This window comes from Scardinius erythrophthalmus (genome assembly GCF_964197995.2).
Source record: "Scardinius erythrophthalmus genome assembly, chromosome: 8".
NCBI lineage: Eukaryota > Metazoa > Chordata > Actinopteri > Cypriniformes > Leuciscidae > Scardinius > Scardinius erythrophthalmus.
The window spans coordinates 38,534,315-38,555,332 of NC_138228.1; the positions used below are offsets into that span (position 1 = coordinate 38,534,315).

A 21,018-nucleotide genomic window follows, 5' to 3' on the forward strand; every position below is an offset into this window, starting at 1 on the left:
GAAGTGCTGTACGCTGAATCCTAATCCTAGTCTTCTCTCATAAAACAGCAATTAAAAATTAGACAATATGCTGTCAATTAAGTCACAAAAGCAGTTTATTCCGCGTACTGAAGACTCTTCTCCTTTCACATCCATTCAAAAAATTGACCTCTTGTGTCTTTCCCATTGTCCCGCAGCACAATGGCTCTATCATGTCATGATGCATGTATGATACGTTTATTTGTCCTTTTGGAGCTTGACCGTATACATCGCTGTACTTTTTTGTTTAAATGAAAAGGAAAAGTTATACAGGTTTAGTTTAAATAAATGACAACATTTTCATTTCTTTGAGTAAACCGTTCTTGTAATGCTGCATGCAAAATCACATACAATCTGATTGGGTTCTTATTTAAAAAAAAGTACTTGCTGTGTGACTGTAAAACAAAAATTTATGTTCTGTATAGTATGAATGTAATCTGGGTGTACTACATTCGTCATGTTATTGTCATGTGACCTCCTGCTTCACTGCCATTCACAACTCCTCTCCCATGGTCTCTTGGGATAGTAAAGTGTCCGCTGGATGAGCACTTCAGAATCTCACCAGAAGAAGTAGGTCATCCAGGATCTTTTTGTGAATTTGGACATACTACTCATTTCACATAGTGTTTTTCGTCTACTATATTGTAAGGGAATTAGGCATATTGGTTAAGGGACCGGAAGGGGTTATTCTGGGTTTCGGCTCCGTGTTGGTCGCTGATGTTTTGCTGAAGTTTTTAGAGCCTAGTTGTTTTACTTGTGACTCACTGCACGTGTGTGAAAGCCCTGATAAACTCAGGACAAAGTTATTTGCTTGGGGGTAAAAAGAAGTTTGAAATCCCTTCAGGAATATACTGTATCTCGACGCCGCCTACACTGCTGAGAGCTGCGTTTAGATGAATATGTAAATATGTGCTGCACGCTTTCCTCTCAGGATCAAAATAAACGCACAACAAAAGTGACAGCAGTAAGAAAACTACAGCTAAGAAAGCAAATGAACCCCAAATGAAGGTTTTGCCCTGATTTTGTTTGAATTTACATCACACCAGTTCGTACTTCTTTTATTTCGCTTGAAGTATATCGGGGCCTTGACTCTTCCATATCCTCCTGCTGTGTGTGTGTGTGTGTGTGTGTGTGTGTGTGTGTGTGTGTGTGTGTGTGTGTGTTAGTGAGAGTGCTGTATCAGCTCCTGTAGTGATTTAAATTCTGCTGTCTCTGCAGGTATGATTAGTTAATACTGTCTGTTCTTACATAACCACACACACTGAAGCTCGGATGCTGTCTGCGTTTGTGGGATTGTCTGTGTGTGTATTAACATGTTGGCTTGGCACGTGAGTGCCCCATCTAGTAAATGCACACTGCTTTTTATCTACTGAAGTTGCCGAGATACACGCTCATTCACAGCACCATGATGCAGATAGTGTTTGGAGGGACAGGATGTTTAATAGTAAATGATTGTGTTAACGGTAATGCTGGAAGTTTAAATTTGTGTATGCGCATGTAGATTTAAGGCCTGTTCACACCATGACGAATATTTGGTGCAACGATTCTGTGATAAACAAGCATTTTAATTTGAATGAATGGCTGTTACTCCGTCTGTTCAGACACACGACGCGACAGATTTTTTTAAAAGAGAGGTTCTAATCTCTTTTCATTCACAACTGGCCAGCCAATAGCATTTGCGCTTTTGGTCACATGCCCACAGAGCCCGCTGCGGTTACATCAAACTAAGACTTGGTGGTGCTCATGAGTTTTGCTAAATGACAGTGAAGAGGAGAGGAAGAATCCGGAACCGGGTCTCATTCTCTGTACTCTTTTATTGGGTGTTGATTGAGAAACACCATAGTGATGAATACATAAATATGAATGGCTGTTTGAAAATGGTGTTTGACTTCCTTTCTTCTTCGTTTTGTGTCCTGGAGTAACAAGGGTGTTTCTGCTTTTCTATAATGGCCACCTACTGTCAGAGCGCTAAACTGCATTTTCATTCACACAAATCACGAACAGGTCTGAAGCACAGTTTTGGTAATGGGCGTTTGGCTTCTGACATGCATAAGCGGTAGACCAATCACAACAGACTGGGCCATCTGGCCAATCAGAGCAGAGTAGTTTGTGGAAAGGAGGGATTTACAGAGACTGTCTGATTCGTCATTTGAGAATCACTGAAAAATGTGGTAATGTGCAATCTATATGATGGGCAAGTGAAACAGTTTTTTGACCTTTGATGTATGGAATCCTGTTGTTGGAGACCTCCAAAACAAAATTGGGAGCCTTTAAAATAACATTATAGGGGCACTTTAAGGTTAGTCTGTAGTTATTACTTAGCTTTATTTAATAAAAACTTTCTATGGTTCGTCCTAAATTTAGATGCATGTGACTTTACTCACCTCTCCTGTTGTGCCCAGCACAACTTAAGTTGTTTGTTCTTGCTAGGTGTGTTCCATTCCATCAGTCACTGAATGGTTTGATGATAATTTACTGTGACTCGACTGTTAAACTCTTAACTGGGCAGATCACATAAATTGATTACATTTTGACAAGATGTGAGCCTACTTGAATTCATCATCGGTTTCATGTCATCATGGGTGCGTCAAGTGTCGAAATAATAAAAATGTGTGTCCAAAATAGATACAGCATGGGGAAATAATATTAGACAAAGGTTGTAAGATAACTAGCCTGATTCAGCAGTTATATAAGATACACATGAGAGGTGTGGAGAATTTGGAAAGGTTGTTTAAAGGAACAAAAATTAACAAAATAATTCTAAAATCCAACCCCGTGATACCACATGTTTTCGAACTGCAAGATATCTACAAAAGTAGTCGTACTGAAAGATTTGCTACAAAGGCTATAACAAAACATTTTTTTTCTTTTAAGTGATTATATTTATCTTATGTAATTTCTGATTAGAGGTGAAATCCATTTACTAAATGTTAACTTGACTGACTGCTACAATTTTCACATTAAGCCTTTTTATTGTTAGTAAGCCTATTTAAAATAATGTAGAACGCCTCCTGTATAAATGGCAGCATGTGTTTTGTTTGTGAACTGGGATTCCTTATTCTAGAGATGATAAACCGGTTCTGCAAAATCAGTATTTCAGCAGAAAACCCCACTAAACTCTGTAAACTGGTTACTAATGAGCAGACTGGTATTATTTACTTATGACTCGTATGAGAAATGTTTTTCCTGAACACTTTATAGCCGTTTTCCAATACAAGAATCCATGAAGATGTTAATGGATGTATTGGCCACCTGTGGTCATTCTCATTTGATTGATTTGTGTATATTTAGCTTTATGACTGCTGGGGATGACATTTCCTGGACTGTCGGGAAAGTAAAACTCTACAGGAAGAGATCTAAAGATCTTTAGAGTATGTGTAATGGTTCCGTCTCTGGCATGAGCTTCTCGTCTGTTAAATCCATCATCTCAGATGGGTTTAATATCATATTACACAGCGGTTTTAGCGTTAGTTTGAACAGCAGTGTATATATTCATGTTGACTGAGTAATACTGATTCAAATTCAGTTATTTACAGCTCAGACCTGTGAAAATCACAGACACACACACACACACACACACACACACACAAGTGTCTCCAACACACCCTTGTCCTGTTAGTCATGGTTCATTTGCAATGTGTAATGTTCTTTAGGTCACTGACTGCTCATTAATTCAATTGTCTACAGTAATAATTCATTACATTTATATAGCCCTTTTCTCTGCACCCAAAGTGCCTTATGGAAGGAGGGAATCTCTACTCTTTTTCGAAGGACATCCTGCACCCAAAGTGCAGAGAAAAGTGGGAGTCAGGGAGTCAGGACCTCAGTTTAACGTCTCATCCGAAGGACGGATACAGTTTAGCAGTTGCTTTAGTACACATTTAAGTTCATTGTCCTCCACCTTTACTGTTGTTGTAGCAGTTGAACTCTCAATTTGCTTATAAAGCTGTTGTGTTTCTGTGCATTCCCAGTAAGTTATTTTTTGTGTTAGTTATTACACGATGCGTTTGTGTAAGAAAAATATCCAAACGCATCGCTTCACTTCAGAAGGCCTTTATTAACCACCCAGAGCCGTTTCGAGCACTTCTATCACAGGTGGATGCGCTTTGATGGACTTCCAAAAAATATACCCATTGACTCCCATTATAAGGCTTGGAAGAGCCAGGACATTTTTTAATATAACTTCGATTGTATTCGTCTGAAAGAAGAATGTCATATACAGCTAGGATGGGTGTTTTTTGGGTGAACTATCCCTTAAATTAATGCTAAAGACTTGCATTGTTACAAAATATTTTTTTTTACATTGAAACATGTTCCAATGACAGGGTTTCCGCGGGGTCTTAAAAAGTCTTAAAAAGTCTAAAATTCTGAACTTTAAATTTAAGGCCTTAAAAAGTCTTAAAAACGGCCAGATTTTCATCCTAGGTCTTAAATTTAATTTAGTCAGGTCCTAAAAAGTGTTTACCCTCATTCATTTCCAGAAACGCTGGCCGCAGAAAGTTATTACAAAGTAGCAAAAAAGCCTACAAAGCGGAGCTCTAGCAGGGGTCTCCAACACGTCGCTCACGTGCTACCAATAGCTCGTGGCTTGATATGAGCTAGCTCGCCAGAGGCCGTTCACTGATTTTTTTACCAGACGCAACGAGATGAAAAAAATCTAAACTATTTAGAATGCCGCAAACGCACCGCCGGTCATGTGACAGGAACCAACCAATCACCCCTTTCCATAACAACATTTAAAGCTCAGTCAACATGAAGGATGGGGGTGCACCCAAACACCACTAATAAATATAAGATAATGTATAAATGTCAGTAATTGATCTTTTTTGACTCTTTAAAGTTTGAAATATGAGGTTTATCTTTGTATAAAACCTTTTTTGTCAAAACTTTATTTGAACTTGTACATGTTAGTAGATAACATGTTGCAAGACACTCTTTTAAAATCTGGCCATCACTTTTAATGGTATTTTAATGTTCAAGTAAACAAAAAGTTCATATTGATGCTAATCAATTTGTTATTTGCTGTTTTTCGACATAAAACTTGTTGAATTGACTTCATTCTGTAGCATTAGAACTTTTTGAACAGGATTCTGTGATAACCGTGATAATTTTGGTCACTTTAAACATCTCATCATTTCCTCTCTAGTTATGATCAACTATGATCAACTAAAATCAACAATAATTGTGTTTTTACAGTATAATATGCAAAAGTACAATTTTCTATAAAAAAAAATCTCCCTCTCTCTCTCACACACACACACACACATCAGATAATCCTAGATAGATAGAAAGGTAGATGGATAGATACTCTAATGATCCCGAGGTAACTATCCATCTAACTTGGATAATGCGTCTTGTAGGTCTTAAATTTCAATCTTTATGGTCTTAAAATGTCTTAAAAAGGTCTTAAATTTGACTTACTGAAACCTGCAGAAACCCTGCAATGAAGACTAGAGAAATGCGCTAAAAATTTTGTTTTGCAAGAATGAATTATATTTTAAAATATATTAAAAAAGAAAACATTAAAAAAGGTATAAATATTTCACAATAATATTGTTTTACTGTAATAAAATGAATGCAGCCTTGGTGAGCGTAAGAGTTTGTTTTCTTTTTTTCTTTCTTTCTTTTTTTACAGACCTCAAACTTTTATACCCAGTTTGAAAATACTTTTTCTTGTTTTCAATTTAAAATTGTCCTTTTTAACCTATAAAAACTTAGATCTGCTCTTAAAACTACTGATAAAATGCTGATTAAATGGTTGTTGTAATATGTTCACGCTCAGTCTTTTTCACCTTTTAACTGCATAAAATTCCTTAAACTTGATAATTATTGACAATTATAGAACAAGTGATTTCACAACTTCTAGTTCAGGATTTGTGGGACTGGAATTTGAGAGTGTTTGTTCAGTCGCAATGTCTGAGAACAAATGAGGAAACAGGAAGTGCTGGAATTCCTCTGGGATGAAATCTAAATGGCCCTTAGCGACAGAGAGAGCATTTGAGAGATAGGCATCTCTGCCAAGTGCTGTCTATCTCTTTCTTTATATTGTATGTTTCCATCGTAATGCCATCAGAGAGGGTACACATGAGACGCAAATAGTTTGTTGAGGCATCGTGGGATCCACCTCGGTGGCCAGATCTGTTACTTGACTTGATAGTGAGTTAGAATGGAAAACTTGACAGCATGGATTTGTTGATGCTCATGTGTCTTCTCTCTGGTTTCCTCTATTTTCTGTCCTGTCCTGCTGAAGCCTTCAGAGTACAGCTGGCTGTGACATAGCCTCAGCAGAAAGACTCGTCTGTACTGGTCCACAGGGGAGGACACTGTGATTGGGTCAGGAAAGGACAGGAAGTAGTTTGGGAGGTAGAGTTCAGCCAAGATCAGCCCAGCGGCACAGCTGAGCCCAGGAGACCCACTGAGCTCCTCTCTTCTGGTTCGGACTGGTTTTGTGCTGCAGGCTTTTCTCTGAACCACAGTGCTTTACATGAACAGAACAAAAAAACAACCGCTAAATAAAGGGCTTAAATAAAGCTTTCCCTCTTTTCTCTGTGTGAGGTCTGCTTAACAAAGATGCTCCTTCAGATCCAGTACAGAACTGCTCTGTTCATATCTGGCCTTTAGATTCAGATTTCAGTTCATTTTTTGTCCAGTTCAGAATAAACCACAAATGTAGCGGTTTGGATTTAAACTGTTGGAAGTATTATGAATGCACGCATAGTTAAAAAAAAATCTAAACAAGGATGTAAAGGTTTCATTTATTGGTTGTCTTTAGGCTCCCAAACCATGTACTGACCAAACCAGGGCGGGTCTATGTTAGAACGGCAGTGTCTGTCAACACTCGTGGGCGGGGCCTGTGCTTAGTGACGTCACTAAAACAGCATTCTGAAAACAGGTCGTTGGGAGACACTGCTGATGATTTATGGGGATTAATAAAAAAGGAGTGAGTGGATTTTTATCACTATTGGCTGGTTATGTACACACACTGCCAACACACATTTATGTCCAAACAGCATGCAAAAGTGAATTTTGCATAAAACGGGACCTTTAAAGTAGACATTTTTTCCAACGTTATAAATCTTTACTCTAACTTTTTGAAATTTATATTCAAAATAAAATGCATCCATGCCAGAAACAAATATTAGTTTCTTTCAGAAAAACAAAAATCTTACCGACCGCAAAGTCGGTAAGTGTAGTGCACTAATGTAGTGTACTAGTGTAGTGTAGGTTCGTCAAATGCAAGCCTATTGGTTGATGATCAGGGCTTCTTAAAACAAAAGAAAAAAGGCAGGAGCCCAGCTAAAGGTGACTTAGGAATGAGTAAGTAGGTTATTAGAGAAGAGAAGCTGTGCTGATAATGTTATACTTCATCTGTGTCACATTGAATAACCAAATCCTGCTTTACTGTGTTGACATGAAGAGATCACAACACTACATGATAACAGAGTCTCCATTACTACAGCAGAAGAGAATTTGCTAATTTTAAGCATGAAGCATGTTTTTAATTTGTTCTTGTTAAAATAGTTGAGGAGTGATCTAACCTGTCCTGCATCATTTTGTTTTTTTTCCCCATTCCACCCGTACTGTTTTAACTCGTGTTGTTCATTTTAATCGCAAAGCTTTGAAGGCATTAACTTTGTGTGTGTGGGGGACATAGAAAACTTTTAAAAAATTACATATCTGTCATTGAAAATAACTGAATATTATCAAATATGTTATTGTAGTTGGCTGTGTGTATGGTAGATATCCTCTAAACACACATGAAATCATCTGCTAATGGCAATATACTATACTCTATAATACTCTTTTAGAACACAGCAGTCTATAATTTCCTCACCAGTGACCCTGCAAATAGTTTTCATTAATCTTTTGTTTTATTTCCTGGTTCACATTAATTGTTTGCATTGATAACGTGTTTGGAATTCAGCCACACCTCAAACACAAAGCCTGTTCTTGTGTCCAGAGCAGTGAGAAAGGTCTAAGGACCCTCAGCCTGTTCCTGTTAGGAACTCTAGAGCACCAGGGAAAAACTAAACAATAACCCATGCTGTACCCAACAGCACCCCTCAAAAGTGGTAAAATCGCTGTAACGCACAGCCTGGCTATGCGGAATAAAGCAGGAGAATAAGAAAAATGTGTTTTTGAACTTTGGTGGTGTGTTTGGCCTGAGTGACGTACTGTTGCCGTCCTTTATGGAGGGTAAAGAAACTACAGATGAGGACAGAGTAGATAGTTCTAGTGTATGCCATTGCCCAGACCAGAGCTGAGGTTTATTCACGTCTTGTGTGTAATGAGAGGTTTCTGAGCTGCCAACTGCTTTTAGGACAGTTGGAAAGATTCTGTCATACATGAAGGTCTAGAATCATCATTTCATGAGTCCCTAAAGGAATGCTTCATCAATAAATGAAATGTGCCATGTTTCAAACCTCTTATTATTTTAGTGCAACAATGCCTTTTCATTTTTTCAGTGGCCTTGGTTTAGAAAGTTTTTTTTTTTTTTTCACAGGGATCTTAATTCAGTTGTTGTAAACCACAACATTACAAACTTTGATTTGAAGCAAAAAAATATTTGAAAATTGGACAAAAAGACAAAGGTACAGGACTGCGTACTTAAATATTTGCATGCATATTTTGCATCATGTAGTTTGAGAGCATAGGACTTTACATCATTCACAGTTCTTCATGGGATTGAGTGGGCGCTAAAGTGTTCTTTTGGCTCGATTTACTTGTTGCGGTTCTCTGATTATTGGAGATTTCTCAGCATAATAATGGGTAATGTAGTTTTTTTCTTACCAGGAAGTCCTCTATTAATTTTTTTTTTTTATATAATACGGACTGTCAGCTTCAACAATAGCATAGCATCGATTAACAACCTTTTGAGTATAATCCAGACTTAATCTTAAAGATTTTAGAAAAAATAAAGCCTAAACGTTTTATTTTTGTATAACTATACCTGGCTCTCGCCATGAACATAGCTGTAGAAGCTGGAATGGCATAAAAAAAAAAAAGAAGTAGGTCTATTTTTCATTATTCTTTTCATGGGGCATGAAAAGAGATGTTTTCAGAAATGTTAACGCTGCTCTTTTACATACAATGAAAGCGGATAGTGACCAGGGCCACTAAAAAGTACCATAGAAGCACCTTGAACGACTAATGATGACAGATTGTTAATTTTTTGGTGGGAAACTGTTCCTTTAAATGTGTCTCAGAATCAAGCATGAGTTGGAATATTACATCTTTGCTTCTAATGGACTGAGGAGTGGAACAAATTTTAGTGGACATTAAAGAACGAATTTCCGGTAGTCTTTATATTCTATGTGAAAAGTTGAATTCATATGTGGGGTTTTATTGAAACACGAGCTGAATGCTTTCAGCTTAGCACAACATCTTCTCTCCCTCTCAGCAGTCACATGTCCTGAATAAAGCCGTCACAAGACCAGCATCATATTACCCAAACTCATTATCAGTGACAAAGAGAGTCAGATAGTCTGACTGGAGTTGGGTTGAGGTCAAGCGGTGAGTTCTCATGATAGGCCTGCTGTACGCCGTCAATATCTGTCGAGTTCATAAATGTCAGCCATTTGTATACAGCTGGACATCATGTCTGACCACTAACCCTCTCTCTCTCTGCTGTGGTCTTCTTCAGTAGCGATGTAGTCTTTTGGCAATATTAAGTGAAGTAAAGTGTTGTTCACTTTTCTCTCTTGCTTTTATCATTTGGCTGAGCTGCAAAGAAATCATTTTCTTTTATGGTAGGAAGAGGCTAAGTTCAAGTATTGATTAAACTTAAACGTTTAAGTGGAAAATTTTGCTTTGCCGTCAATGGAATAAATTATATTTCAAAGTATATTAAAATAGAAAACGGTTATCTAGAATTGTAATAATATTTTACACAGTAATACTGTTTTAACTGTATTTTTGCAGCATTGTTGAACTTATGAGACGTGTTTCACAAACATTCACCGAAACTTTTTGAACCAAGTTAAATCTTTATGTATTTGTTAGTGACATTAAAAGAGTCTTACTGTTAGAAACAATGTGTCAAAATAACATAATACCTTCACTTGTCCTGTGATGTTTCGACAGGACATGTCAAAATCTGTAAAAAAAAAAAAATTGTAATTACGAGTTCTACAAGGACTTGAACGCTTTTTACAAGTTGTAATCTCGTAATTACGGCATGGCGTGAATGCACCTTAAAACTCCTTTTAATAGCATTTTAAAAATTGTATTAATTGAGAGACTACATGGAATATTTTGCTTAAAAGTCATGAAAAACTTGGTCACAGTTTTTCAATTTAATTGAAGAAACAAGATGTGCAATTTACTAATCACTTTTTGTCTTTTCATTCTACAGGAAAAGTATGGATTCCCAAACAGAAACCAATCGAGTTGCTTAAAGAGGAAGTCACGACCCTTGACCCGGAATTGGAAGAGGCACTGTCTAGCGCTACTGACACAGAACTGCATGACCTGGCAGGTAAATGGACTCAAAAACAGAGGGATAATGTGAGATCAACATGCAAATGCTAATATCACTAGGATTCATTGCTCGAATGAACAGCCAGAATGAATAGCTCTGTGATGTCTATTGTTCTAGTGGCTTTCTATCACTCTCTCTGCAATAAATTTCCTCTGTGGATATGAACGCCCACAATGCATCCATCACAGCTCCAGAATACAACAGCAAACACTCTCTCTCTCGCTCTCTCGCTCTCTCTCTCTAAAATAAAATGTCAAATTACAATACTCCATACAGTGTTATTATATTTTAATCCTATCACAGGCTCTTTCAAGCACTTGTTTGTGTATATTGTGTAATAACACTTTTGTGTTGTGTTGTCTAGCTATTCTTGGTGTGAACACACTGGTGACGAGCAAGCAGAGTTATGACGGCACTTGTAAAGACGGTTATAACAGTGAGTTTATTCTGTTGTTGATGTATTAAGTTGATGTCATCTTTCTACAGATATTATATTCATGTTCTTTTCAGTGCCTTATTTCTTATTTCTAGTTTTAAATGCTTTAAGCATATGTGACAGTAGCTGCATTTACATGCAGTGTTAATTACGTTGACGAATAATTTTCGTAATTTTTTCACTGACCAAAATGAGACGATGATAACTAAATAAAAACATTTTTGTGAAAAGGGTGTGTAAAAATCTGCTTATAATAGGATTGATCAAACGGATCTATTCATCATCTATTTGTCAACGTCATGTGGTTATACAATTTAAGGTGGTACACCGGCTCCATTGGTCGAAGGTTAGGTTATCTAAATTCAGACCAGAACTAGATCCTATTTGTGATAGATGTAGGCAAGCTCCTGCTAGCCTTTTACACATGTTCTGGACATGCCCAAGTTTGTATAACTTTTGGAAATTGATTTTTGACGCATTCTCAGAAACAATAGGAGTCCCAGTAGAACCATCTCCTTTTCTTGCTTTATTTGGTGTTACACCACAGAACATGCACCTGAGCAGCTATAATTGTAAAATGGTGGCCTTTTGCACACTTCTTGCCAGAAGATTAATATTGTTTAAATGGAAAGACTCTCTTCCTCCCACTTTTTCTCATTGGATTAAGGAGATTATGCAGTATCTTAAACTAGAGAAAATAAGATACTCTCTTCAAGGGTCTGTCCAGAGATTTTATGCAATCTGGCAACCCTTCTTGACATTTGTTGAAAAAATCAAGTAGAGAATACAGTCCCAAAATTATTTTTATCTATATATGTATTTTTTATTTATTTTATGTCTATGTATGTATATTTATGTATCCTTTTCTAATAATCTTTACAAGTGTTGTTGTTTTTTTTTTGTTGTTTTTTTTGTCTTTTTTTTGTCTGATGGGTATAGGGATGGGTTGTGTCGGGGTTTTGTTGTACACTGTACTGTTTCAGTTCTCCTTTGTTTTTTTTGTATGTTGTAAAATCTTGAATAAACAGACCTTGTTCAAAAAAAAAAAATAATAGGATTGATCGCTCAGTTGGACTAAAACCTTCACATAAACAGTTGAAAGGGTAGTGTAATGACATGTAAATGGTTGTAAATGTTAATCTGCTATTTTTACATTTATAATCTGCTATTTAAATCTGATTCAAAAATACCTATGCAATTATGTTCATATAAACAGAACTTTCAGTATCTGGAATCAGTTTGGATTGATGAAAATGTGTGCATGCAAACATACCTAGTGATAGCTCATTGGTTGATTTTGTGTTTCTGTCATAGATGTTATTAAAGGAGAAAAGGTAAATCCAGTTTTCGATGAACCACCAAACCCTACAAACGTGGAGGAAACTCTACAGCGAATAAAGTCCAATGATTCCACACTGAATGAAGTTAATCTCAACAACATAAAGGTAATAAGAATCAGTTTCGTGCACAGAATAGAGTGGTGCAGGAGGCTTTTGGATCATCGCAAAAAACAAGCACTGCGATCAACAAAGGTTTATGATACTTGCACGTTTTGTCCATCAAGATCATTTTCACAGATAAACACAACTTTTTATGAATTTTGAATCCTAAATGCAGCTGCCAGAAGTAAAAATCTAAAGGTAGGCTATAACCGAACTACACCACGGTCCCACGAAATCAACGTCACCATCACTAAGCTTCCGACAGCTCTTTCAGTTTTTATCTAAAAACATTTTCCCACAAAGTTTGAGTCAGAATAGTTTATAAGAGTGTAATTATAAGCATAACGAGGCTGTAAAAGCGGACTGAGTTTACCTGATGGCGTTTACTCTCCTCGACAGCCTCTGTAGTCCCATTTAGCCACTTGTTAGCAACCGCCTTTTTCAAGACACTTAACAACTTAAAAAATCACGAGTGGGGCAGTACTGATGTATTTTTTGGCGTAGAATAAAATGTGAAAGTGTCCTGAGCTTGTGTTCACCACAGACCTTATTTCAGGCATTTAACCAAAAACCCATTAAAAAAAAAACATTGATTTTGGGACGATGAAACCGGAAGTGCAAAAATGCTAACTAGCTTCCACGTTTTGGCCTACTAAGTGATGTCATACCTGCACCACTCTATATGTTAAAATGAGGCCCCCTTACACAAAAGTCATATGAAATTTAATGGCTAAATAAAAATTGCATTTATATTACCAGCAAAATACTTTAGTCCAAACATCTGATGCCACATTGACAATCTGGGATTTAAAAAAAAAAGTCATTTAAGATTGGAAATAAAAAGGCATAAAATACATTTTAAAAATATTAATAATATTGTGCAATATGCATTTTTTTTTAGGTCACTAAATAAATTAGTAACATTTGTCATGTGACTCATTTGTACAGACGACTTGATTTTCTTGCTTCCACTAAAGGACTGGACATGCTCAAAATATGCTGAGAGTACTACAACACTTTTTCACTTAAATTAATTGATAATCTAATTTATGCAAGCATTTATAGTGGTCTCAGAATTTTGGACTCTGTTGTACTTAATTAAATATAAAACCCATTTGTTTTAACTGCTTAAAGTCTTCTAAAATCTTTTAAATATTTGCTATTAAATAACTATGCAATAAACAGACACACAAACCAGAACTAGAATAAATATTCTTAACAGCTCCCAGCCCAACATTTTTCCTTTTAATGATTGAATTACAGCTTATCATTTTGGTTATCTCTTTCACTGGGAGGAATGTTATTTGGTTGTATAAATTTACATGTCCTAAAATGGCACACATTGACTCCAAACCTCCAAAATGTAGAGTATGTTGTATAATCTGAAGACCATGACAATGAGTTTAGGAGTCAACATTTAATTGTCAACAACAAACCTGTTTCAATGTTTCCTTTCTCTTTTGTTCCAGAACATTCCAATCCCGACTCTAAAGGACTTAGCCAAAGCCATGGAGAGGAACACTCATGTGAAGAAGTTCAGTCTGGCTGCCACCAGGAGCAATGACCCTGTTGCCGTGGTTAGGGACATCATTCATTCGCTTGAGATGTTTGTGTGTTCTGGGTTGAGATTGGACAAATGCTGCCTTTAGTCATGGACCTTGAAACAGTGCATTGACTCTTCCATGTACAGTCCAGTACTGCATGTCTGATGTCGTTTTTCCATCATTGCTGGTGGTTTCCATCACCAAACAATAGGCAGCATTTGTGTATAACCAGTTTTAAATATACTGAACTCTAAATAATACATTACAAGGTCATTCCTTGGAACTGTGGTTACTGGTGTTATAAGTAATTCTTCACTTAAAATGAAACTCATCTTGAAGTGATGATCGCATTCAATCAAAACATATTTTGTGTGGAATATATAAGGACTATCCAGCATGAGCAACAAGAATATAAAGCAAGTGATCGAAGACAATTTGCAAACTAAGATAATCATAGAAGAGATGCGGTTCTCTTGTAAAGCTGTGTGTGTTTCCCTGTTCACTGCAGGCCTTCTCAGACATGCTGCGCGAGAATAAGACGCTAAGGAGTTTGAATCTGGAGTCTAATTTCATCACTGGTGCAGGAGTTCAGGCTCTGGTAGAAGCTCTGCGGGACAATGACACGCTCTCAGAGATCAAGATCGACAACCAGGTACCACCACACGGACACGACCACATCCTTTTCTAAAACCAGCAAACTATTTTCTACTCTGCAGACTGTCAGACAGGTTTTACCAGTGCAGAGCAACCTGCCACAGTCATATACTGTAGAATCAACTGATGTGTGATTACTGTCACATGTTTGCATCTTTTGGATAGTTTACTGCATCTTCAATGTGGCTCAACTTAGTCAACTTTATGGCATACAGGTTGTTTTTCTTCTTTTTTTTTTTTTGGAGAGGGGAATAAGATTAATACTTTTATTCAGCTAGGATGCATTAACTTGATCAAAAGTGACAGTAAAGACATTTACATTGTTACAAAATATTTCTATTTCAAATAAATGCGTTTCTTTTGAACTTTCTGTTCTAAAGAATCCTGAATTTAAATAAAATTAGAACATTTCTGAAGGATCATGTGACACTGAAGACTGGAATAATGGCTGCTAAAAATTCAGCTTTGCCATCATAAATTACATTTCAAAATATGTCAAAATTTAAAACAGTGAATTTAAAGTGCAATAATGATAACACTTTACAAAAAGGTTTAATTTGTTAACATTAGTTAACTACATTAGTTAACATAAAAAAATATATATTTTAATGTTAATTTCAACATTTACTAATACATTGTTATATTGAAAAGTTGTATCTGTAATTATTATTTAATGGACCTGAGCGTACTGCTCATTGTTAAATGTAGTTTTCAATGGTTTGGGGTTAAATTTCCTGCAAAAAAATGGCCACATCATAATAGTATAGCTACTAAATCTGATTAATTACTCAAACTGACCATAATCTCTAAACCCAATGAAATATAAGTACATCAAATGTTAGTAATGATAAAGCAGTAAATTCTTATAATTTTTGGTTCATAATTTCTCATGGTTTTTGGTTCATTGTTCTTGCTTGTAATGTTGACTACTGTATTTCATGGCAGTAATATGTGAAAAAAAAAACCATATATATATATATATATATATATATATATATATATATATATATATATATATATATATATATATATATATATATATATATATATATATATATATATATATATATATATATATATATATATATATATATATATATATATATATATATATATATATATGCGACCAAATGGATGTCAATTCAGCTTCGACAACGATCTAAATTATTTTACGGAGAAATGTTTCTGTAGTTACAAAAATAAAACAGGATTTAGTGTTTAGTAGGCCACTGCATAAATGGGTCTGATTTCAGTTAATTAGTGATGAATATAGGTTGTATCTGTGTATAATTCAGCACTGGTGTGGGTACTAAATGTGTTAAAACCTTGCTATTTTCAGCCACTATGCAAAATGAATGCAAACGTTACTCATAGTGAAATGTCTGTGAGTGTGGGCTTACATAAGCACATCTAACAGAATGTGTGTGATGTTGGCTTTCAGCGGCAGCAGCTCGGTACGTCGACAGAGATGGAGATCGCCAAGATGCTGGAGCAGAATACGAGCGTCGTGAAGTTTGGCTACCAGTTCACCCAGCAGGGTCCAAGATCCCGCGCCGCTGCTGCAATCACAAAAAACAACGACCTGGGTGAGAACACGACCTAACACGCATACACTGATGGACAGGCACACTTGCTCGGAGTCATTGGTCATTTGCCATTCTGCAAAGCAATACTGCAGTCCACAGAATCTGCTATTACCATGGTAAAGCCTTGAAGTGGTTCTAAGATGGAAAACAATGAGACGTGGTTAAGAAACTTGTTGGTTAAGAACAAGTACTCCAGTTCATTACTGATGCACATCTGTAATTTACTTATTCAACGAAAGCAGACAAGACGGATTAAAACACCAGGTGTAAACGGGAATGTGTCTCATATATCTACTTGTGATCCGATGGATCAAAACACATCTTAATACCAGGTGTAAACAGGCCCAGAAAGTTATCGTCCAATGCAAAATATTGGTCTTGCCGATATATTGGTGGACCACTACTCAAATTATAAAAGGAAAAACAAAACTGTAGAATAATAAGGTCCTTTGAAATGGTATTTTATTCATGGGACTTTCTCTTCCTTTCTCTGTTTCCTGGATGAAGTCTGGATCTGTCTCCTGTTCGCCAGTCTTATAATGATACCACGCACACACGGTGTGCTTTACACGTGCGTGAGATGATGTCATGCACCGAGCTCTATTCCAGTGTCTTTAGGTATTATGTGTGAGCACATGGGTTTGACATTTACCCTTCGGCATGAATGATAACAGCACGTACTTTTAGACGTTATGTGAGTTTTGTTTAATTGTGTTTGTTTGACTCACCTGTACATTGTACAGTGTGATAAGGTATCAGATCCTCACTGTTGTGAATTCATACCTTATATAGATGTGAACTAGGCCACACTGATTAACCAAACACACGATCCACTTCTGTAAATGCATAAGAACACTAATATGCTTCAGCTCAGAGCGGTAGTCTTGTGTGTGCAGACTGCAGTTATCAGATTTTCAGCATAAAGTCTGGTCCACTTTGCTGCTTATTCTCTCCAAGAACTGCCCACTCAGACAGAACCTGTTGAAATTAGCATAAAATGGGCTTACCGATAGAGACTGAAAATCCAAAAATAATTGTCACAGCTGGTTTATAAACTGTATGTTTGATATATATTTTTGGGGGGGATGAAAAGTACCTTATAAATCGCCCATCGGTCTGATTAAAAACGTGTGTCCAGTCGGAAATCTAACTGGATCATTTTGACTGCAACGTGCATTAGATAAACCGTCGTCATGAATAAATGGGTGAAAGGTCTTTTCGTTTTTACTCTAATTACTCCTAATTCGAAAACCTGCAGATTTTACATGTATATTTACATATGTAGTCTTAAAGAAATGGTTCACCCAAATAATTTTTTTTTTTTTTTTTATCTGTTACTGACCATAATGTCGTTCCAAACCTGTATGACTGTATCACAAAAGAAGATATTTTGAGAAATTTCTGTTTTTTTTTTTTTTTGTCAATACAATAGAAATCAATATGCATCAAAACTGTTTGGTTGCAAACATTCTTCAAAACATGACACGAGGGAGAGTAAATGTCGTAAAGACTGTTAACACGACTATAAATGTCTTTTAAATTGTATATTGCATATAATTGTAAATAAACAAAGATATACATTGAAATTAAATATTTCTTTCACTACTTTGCATACCAGCTAGCTTATTAAACCTCATATTTCCATTGATCATCTGGAAAGAACATTCCAATACTAAAATGTGAAACAATACATTTTTTTGAACCGGTTTTGTTCAAGCAAAAGCAGGCTAAAGTAGTGCTAGCGCACTGTAAAAAAACCTGCCACAATTTGAATTGACTATACCATGGATCCTAGTGCGGACCCATTTGGAAAGCGGGACTTGATTGTTCATGACACCAATTTTTTTGGCTGAATTTGGTAATCTTGTGTGGCTCTGAAACAGGATAAAGGATTGACTAACGCACCTTTGATTTATTAAGCCTCTTAAATGAGCAGATCTCATTAAAGTTTGACGTATCTCACAGCATGTTCTCACGGCATGTTGACAGAGGACTGTGAATGTATCCGATTACTAACACGTCTCCGCTTTCTCTTTCAGTGCGGCAGAGACGAGTCGAGAGGGACGTGTAGAGCATATTCTCCTCTCTCGCTCTCTCTCTCTCTCTCTCTCTCTCTTTCTGATCAGACTCTTGTGCCAAACCCTCTGAGGGAGCCGCTTCACCTGAAGAAGGGACACAACTGGATACTTTCCCTCCCTAATGTTAATACTCAATGATCTTTTTATGTGTTATTATTATTGTTAATTGTTGTTTGCTTTTATAGCTGCAACTGTTTTGCAGCTTTTTGTTGTTGTTTCGTTTATTTTTTGCTCATGTAAAACTCTTTTCTTTATAAAAGTTATTTTCTAAACAGAACAGGTTACGACGGTTACATGCACACAAGTTCTATAGTGATCTCTTCACGGATCGGCTGGATCAGAACCTGTAGCCCACATTCTCTCTGAACGAATCTAGACTCAACTGGACTGGATCTGCTGTGTTCCCCGCTAAATGTGAGCTAAATCTAGATTTGTCGAGTCTGGGTTTGGAGCGCAGGTTTGAACAGGGCCGCATTAGCCAATGAGTCGCGCTGATCGTAATAGACACTCCTTAATAAGTCCTCTATACTCTTGCTGTTAGCTTCACCGTGAGGGGTATAGCGTGGATGTCATTGGGCAGCTTGGTCGTCTTACAAACACTCCGCTTCCACACTGCACCCTCACACGTTCTGATACGTTCTCCCATCGGTTTTGCTGCCGATCGAGACGTTTCGCATGGTAAAATTCACCTCCACTCCCAAGACACACCAGCTGATGCCGTGTCTGAAGAATTACAGTGCTAATTTAAGATCAGCGCCCCATTTTCATCCAATGTCATTGGAGATGGAAAAACTTGTTCTAGATCAGCACTAATAACAACTTTGGGTGTGTAAAATGAAGGTCAAAGGTTTGACCGGTTTCACATATGACTTAACTAGATTTGTAAGAGGATTCTTTCCACCAAGCAATGCACTAAGGGATATTTTCTTCTTTTTCTCTGCACAAGTAAGCATTTATGTTATGTAGTTGTCAATTATAGATTTAGATGAGAGTATCTTTCCTGTAAATGGCTTTTCTAATACCATGCCAAAGACTAACACCTAAATACTCTCATTTTCAGGACTCTAGCTGAGGTCAGACAGGAAATAGGAGTTTGGATTTCGTTTTTGAGTTTATTAAAGCAATAGTTCACTCTGAAAAGAAAAATCTGTCATTGTTTTCTTGCACTGATTTGTTTCAAACCCGTATGCTGTTGATATGTTTTATGCAGTTCATGGGAATCAATAAAAACCACCATAAATGTAGTTTAGTAATGAATGCATATAATAGTTTTGTGTCGTCATATTCCCATTCGATGTAGATGTCATATCAAGGTTGCATGTCAGTGACATTAAAAATCATCGCTTCACCGTATAGCTTGGAATGTAGCTCACTATAGTCACTACACACTTTGTATGGAAAAGAGCTGCATGAAGATTCTTCAAAAATTCTCTTTTTGTGTTCCACGGGGGGGGGGGACAAAAGCAACAACCGGATATGGGTTTGGAACAACATGAGCGCGAGTAAATGACACAATGCTCAGTTTGGGGTGGATTATGCATTTAGTTTATGTAAGATCTGGAGTAATATTTTTGAAGCACATGGTCTGTGCTTGAGGAGGAAATTAGGGAACTAGTTAAATGAGAGCGAGAGGGATGAGAAAAGGTTTCATCTTAAATAGCCAGAGCCCCGAAACATACACACATGCACGTTTGTGATCGCATGCATGTTTGCAGTGTAAAGCAAAGCTTTATCTTTTCACTAATCGAAATAAGTGTAAAAATACTGCATTAACCGTTATACTGCTTGCCATGTTTTGTGAGCTTGTACTTCTTACAAGGTTCATTAATTGTGGTATATGTTGTAAAGCACAGATGCTTTGGCAGAATTTTGTGGAAGGTGTGAATGGACCTTTAGTGCAAAAGTGCGGCATCTCGGACTGAGCCGTCTGAGCATGGCCGGTATGAATTATATAGCTGGATTACACAGGGGAACATGTATTTTTTTTTTTTTTTTTTAAATGCAAAAGCTAGGACCAAGTTTTAAGTTTTCCTTTTCTCAACATTGACGTTGTGTTTTATTGTTTTGTACCGTTCTGTTTTGTAAGAGCCGTGTGTATCAATTGACTTTGAGTTTGTTTGTCCGTTATTTTTCTTTTTGAACAAATGCTGAATTGTGTGTATGAAATTGTAGGGTTTTTTCAGGTTAGATTTCATGTTTTATTCCATCATTGTTTGATTTATGGGTTAAAGGTTCATTATTTTGCTGAAAGCTTATGCTTGTAAGAAGGAGCTCTGCAGTCTTACCATGAGTTTATTTGAAATATCCATCTCAAATCCTCTTCAGAAGACTCCACAAATATAAAGATTTGCATATAAATATCATGTATCGTAAATGCCTCTTATATTGCCGCAATTTTCTATGTTGATACTACATGTCTGGATTCCAGAAGAGGAAATCTTATGTACCGTAATGTTAATAACACATCTCTGTAAAGTATCAGATGTCCTCAATAAAATGTATGTTTTTACAGATTTGTCTGTTCATTTTCTTTCTCTAATCCTACTGTGAGCTCCAAAGAGTTGACAATTGATGTTCATTTCATCAATTTAATGAGGCCAACAGCGTCAGACCTGAAGTTAGGGTGGTGCTGACGATCGTGTAACCCGCCCCAACCACTAACTCTACCCTTCACTATAACCACCAGCCTGGTGCTGCTGTGACACATGGTTCTGCGCTTTGTTTTTACTGGAGTTGAATAAACCTCAGTCTTGAGGAAATGCAGATTCACGCCTGTACAG

The 21,018-nt window shown here is 36.7% G+C and overlaps 1 protein-coding gene across 2 annotated transcripts in view; it reads left to right on the forward strand.

Moving 5' to 3' along the window:
* The window catches only part of tmod2 (tropomodulin 2), a 31,612-nt gene extending 10,863 nt beyond the window's left edge, over positions 1 to 20,749 (forward strand). The window contains exons 4-11 of one of the 2 annotated variants that reach the window (XM_081371994.1): positions 10,373 to 10,495; positions 10,863 to 10,934; positions 12,249 to 12,379; positions 13,846 to 13,953; positions 14,429 to 14,572; positions 16,016 to 16,160; positions 16,668 to 16,778; positions 18,200 to 20,749. In XM_081371994.1, the coding sequence (XP_081228120.1) occupies positions 10,373 to 10,495; positions 10,863 to 10,934; positions 12,249 to 12,379; positions 13,846 to 13,953; positions 14,429 to 14,572; positions 16,016 to 16,160; positions 16,668 to 16,744 (800 nt within the window). In that variant the 3' untranslated portion in view covers positions 16,745 to 16,778; positions 18,200 to 20,749. The remainder of the gene's footprint in view (positions 1 to 10,372; positions 10,496 to 10,862; positions 10,935 to 12,248; positions 12,380 to 13,845; positions 13,954 to 14,428; positions 14,573 to 16,015; positions 16,161 to 16,667; positions 16,779 to 18,199) is intronic. The other variant, XM_081371995.1, reaches the window with a different exon arrangement.
* Positions 20,750 to 21,018: the final 269 nt, after the last annotated feature.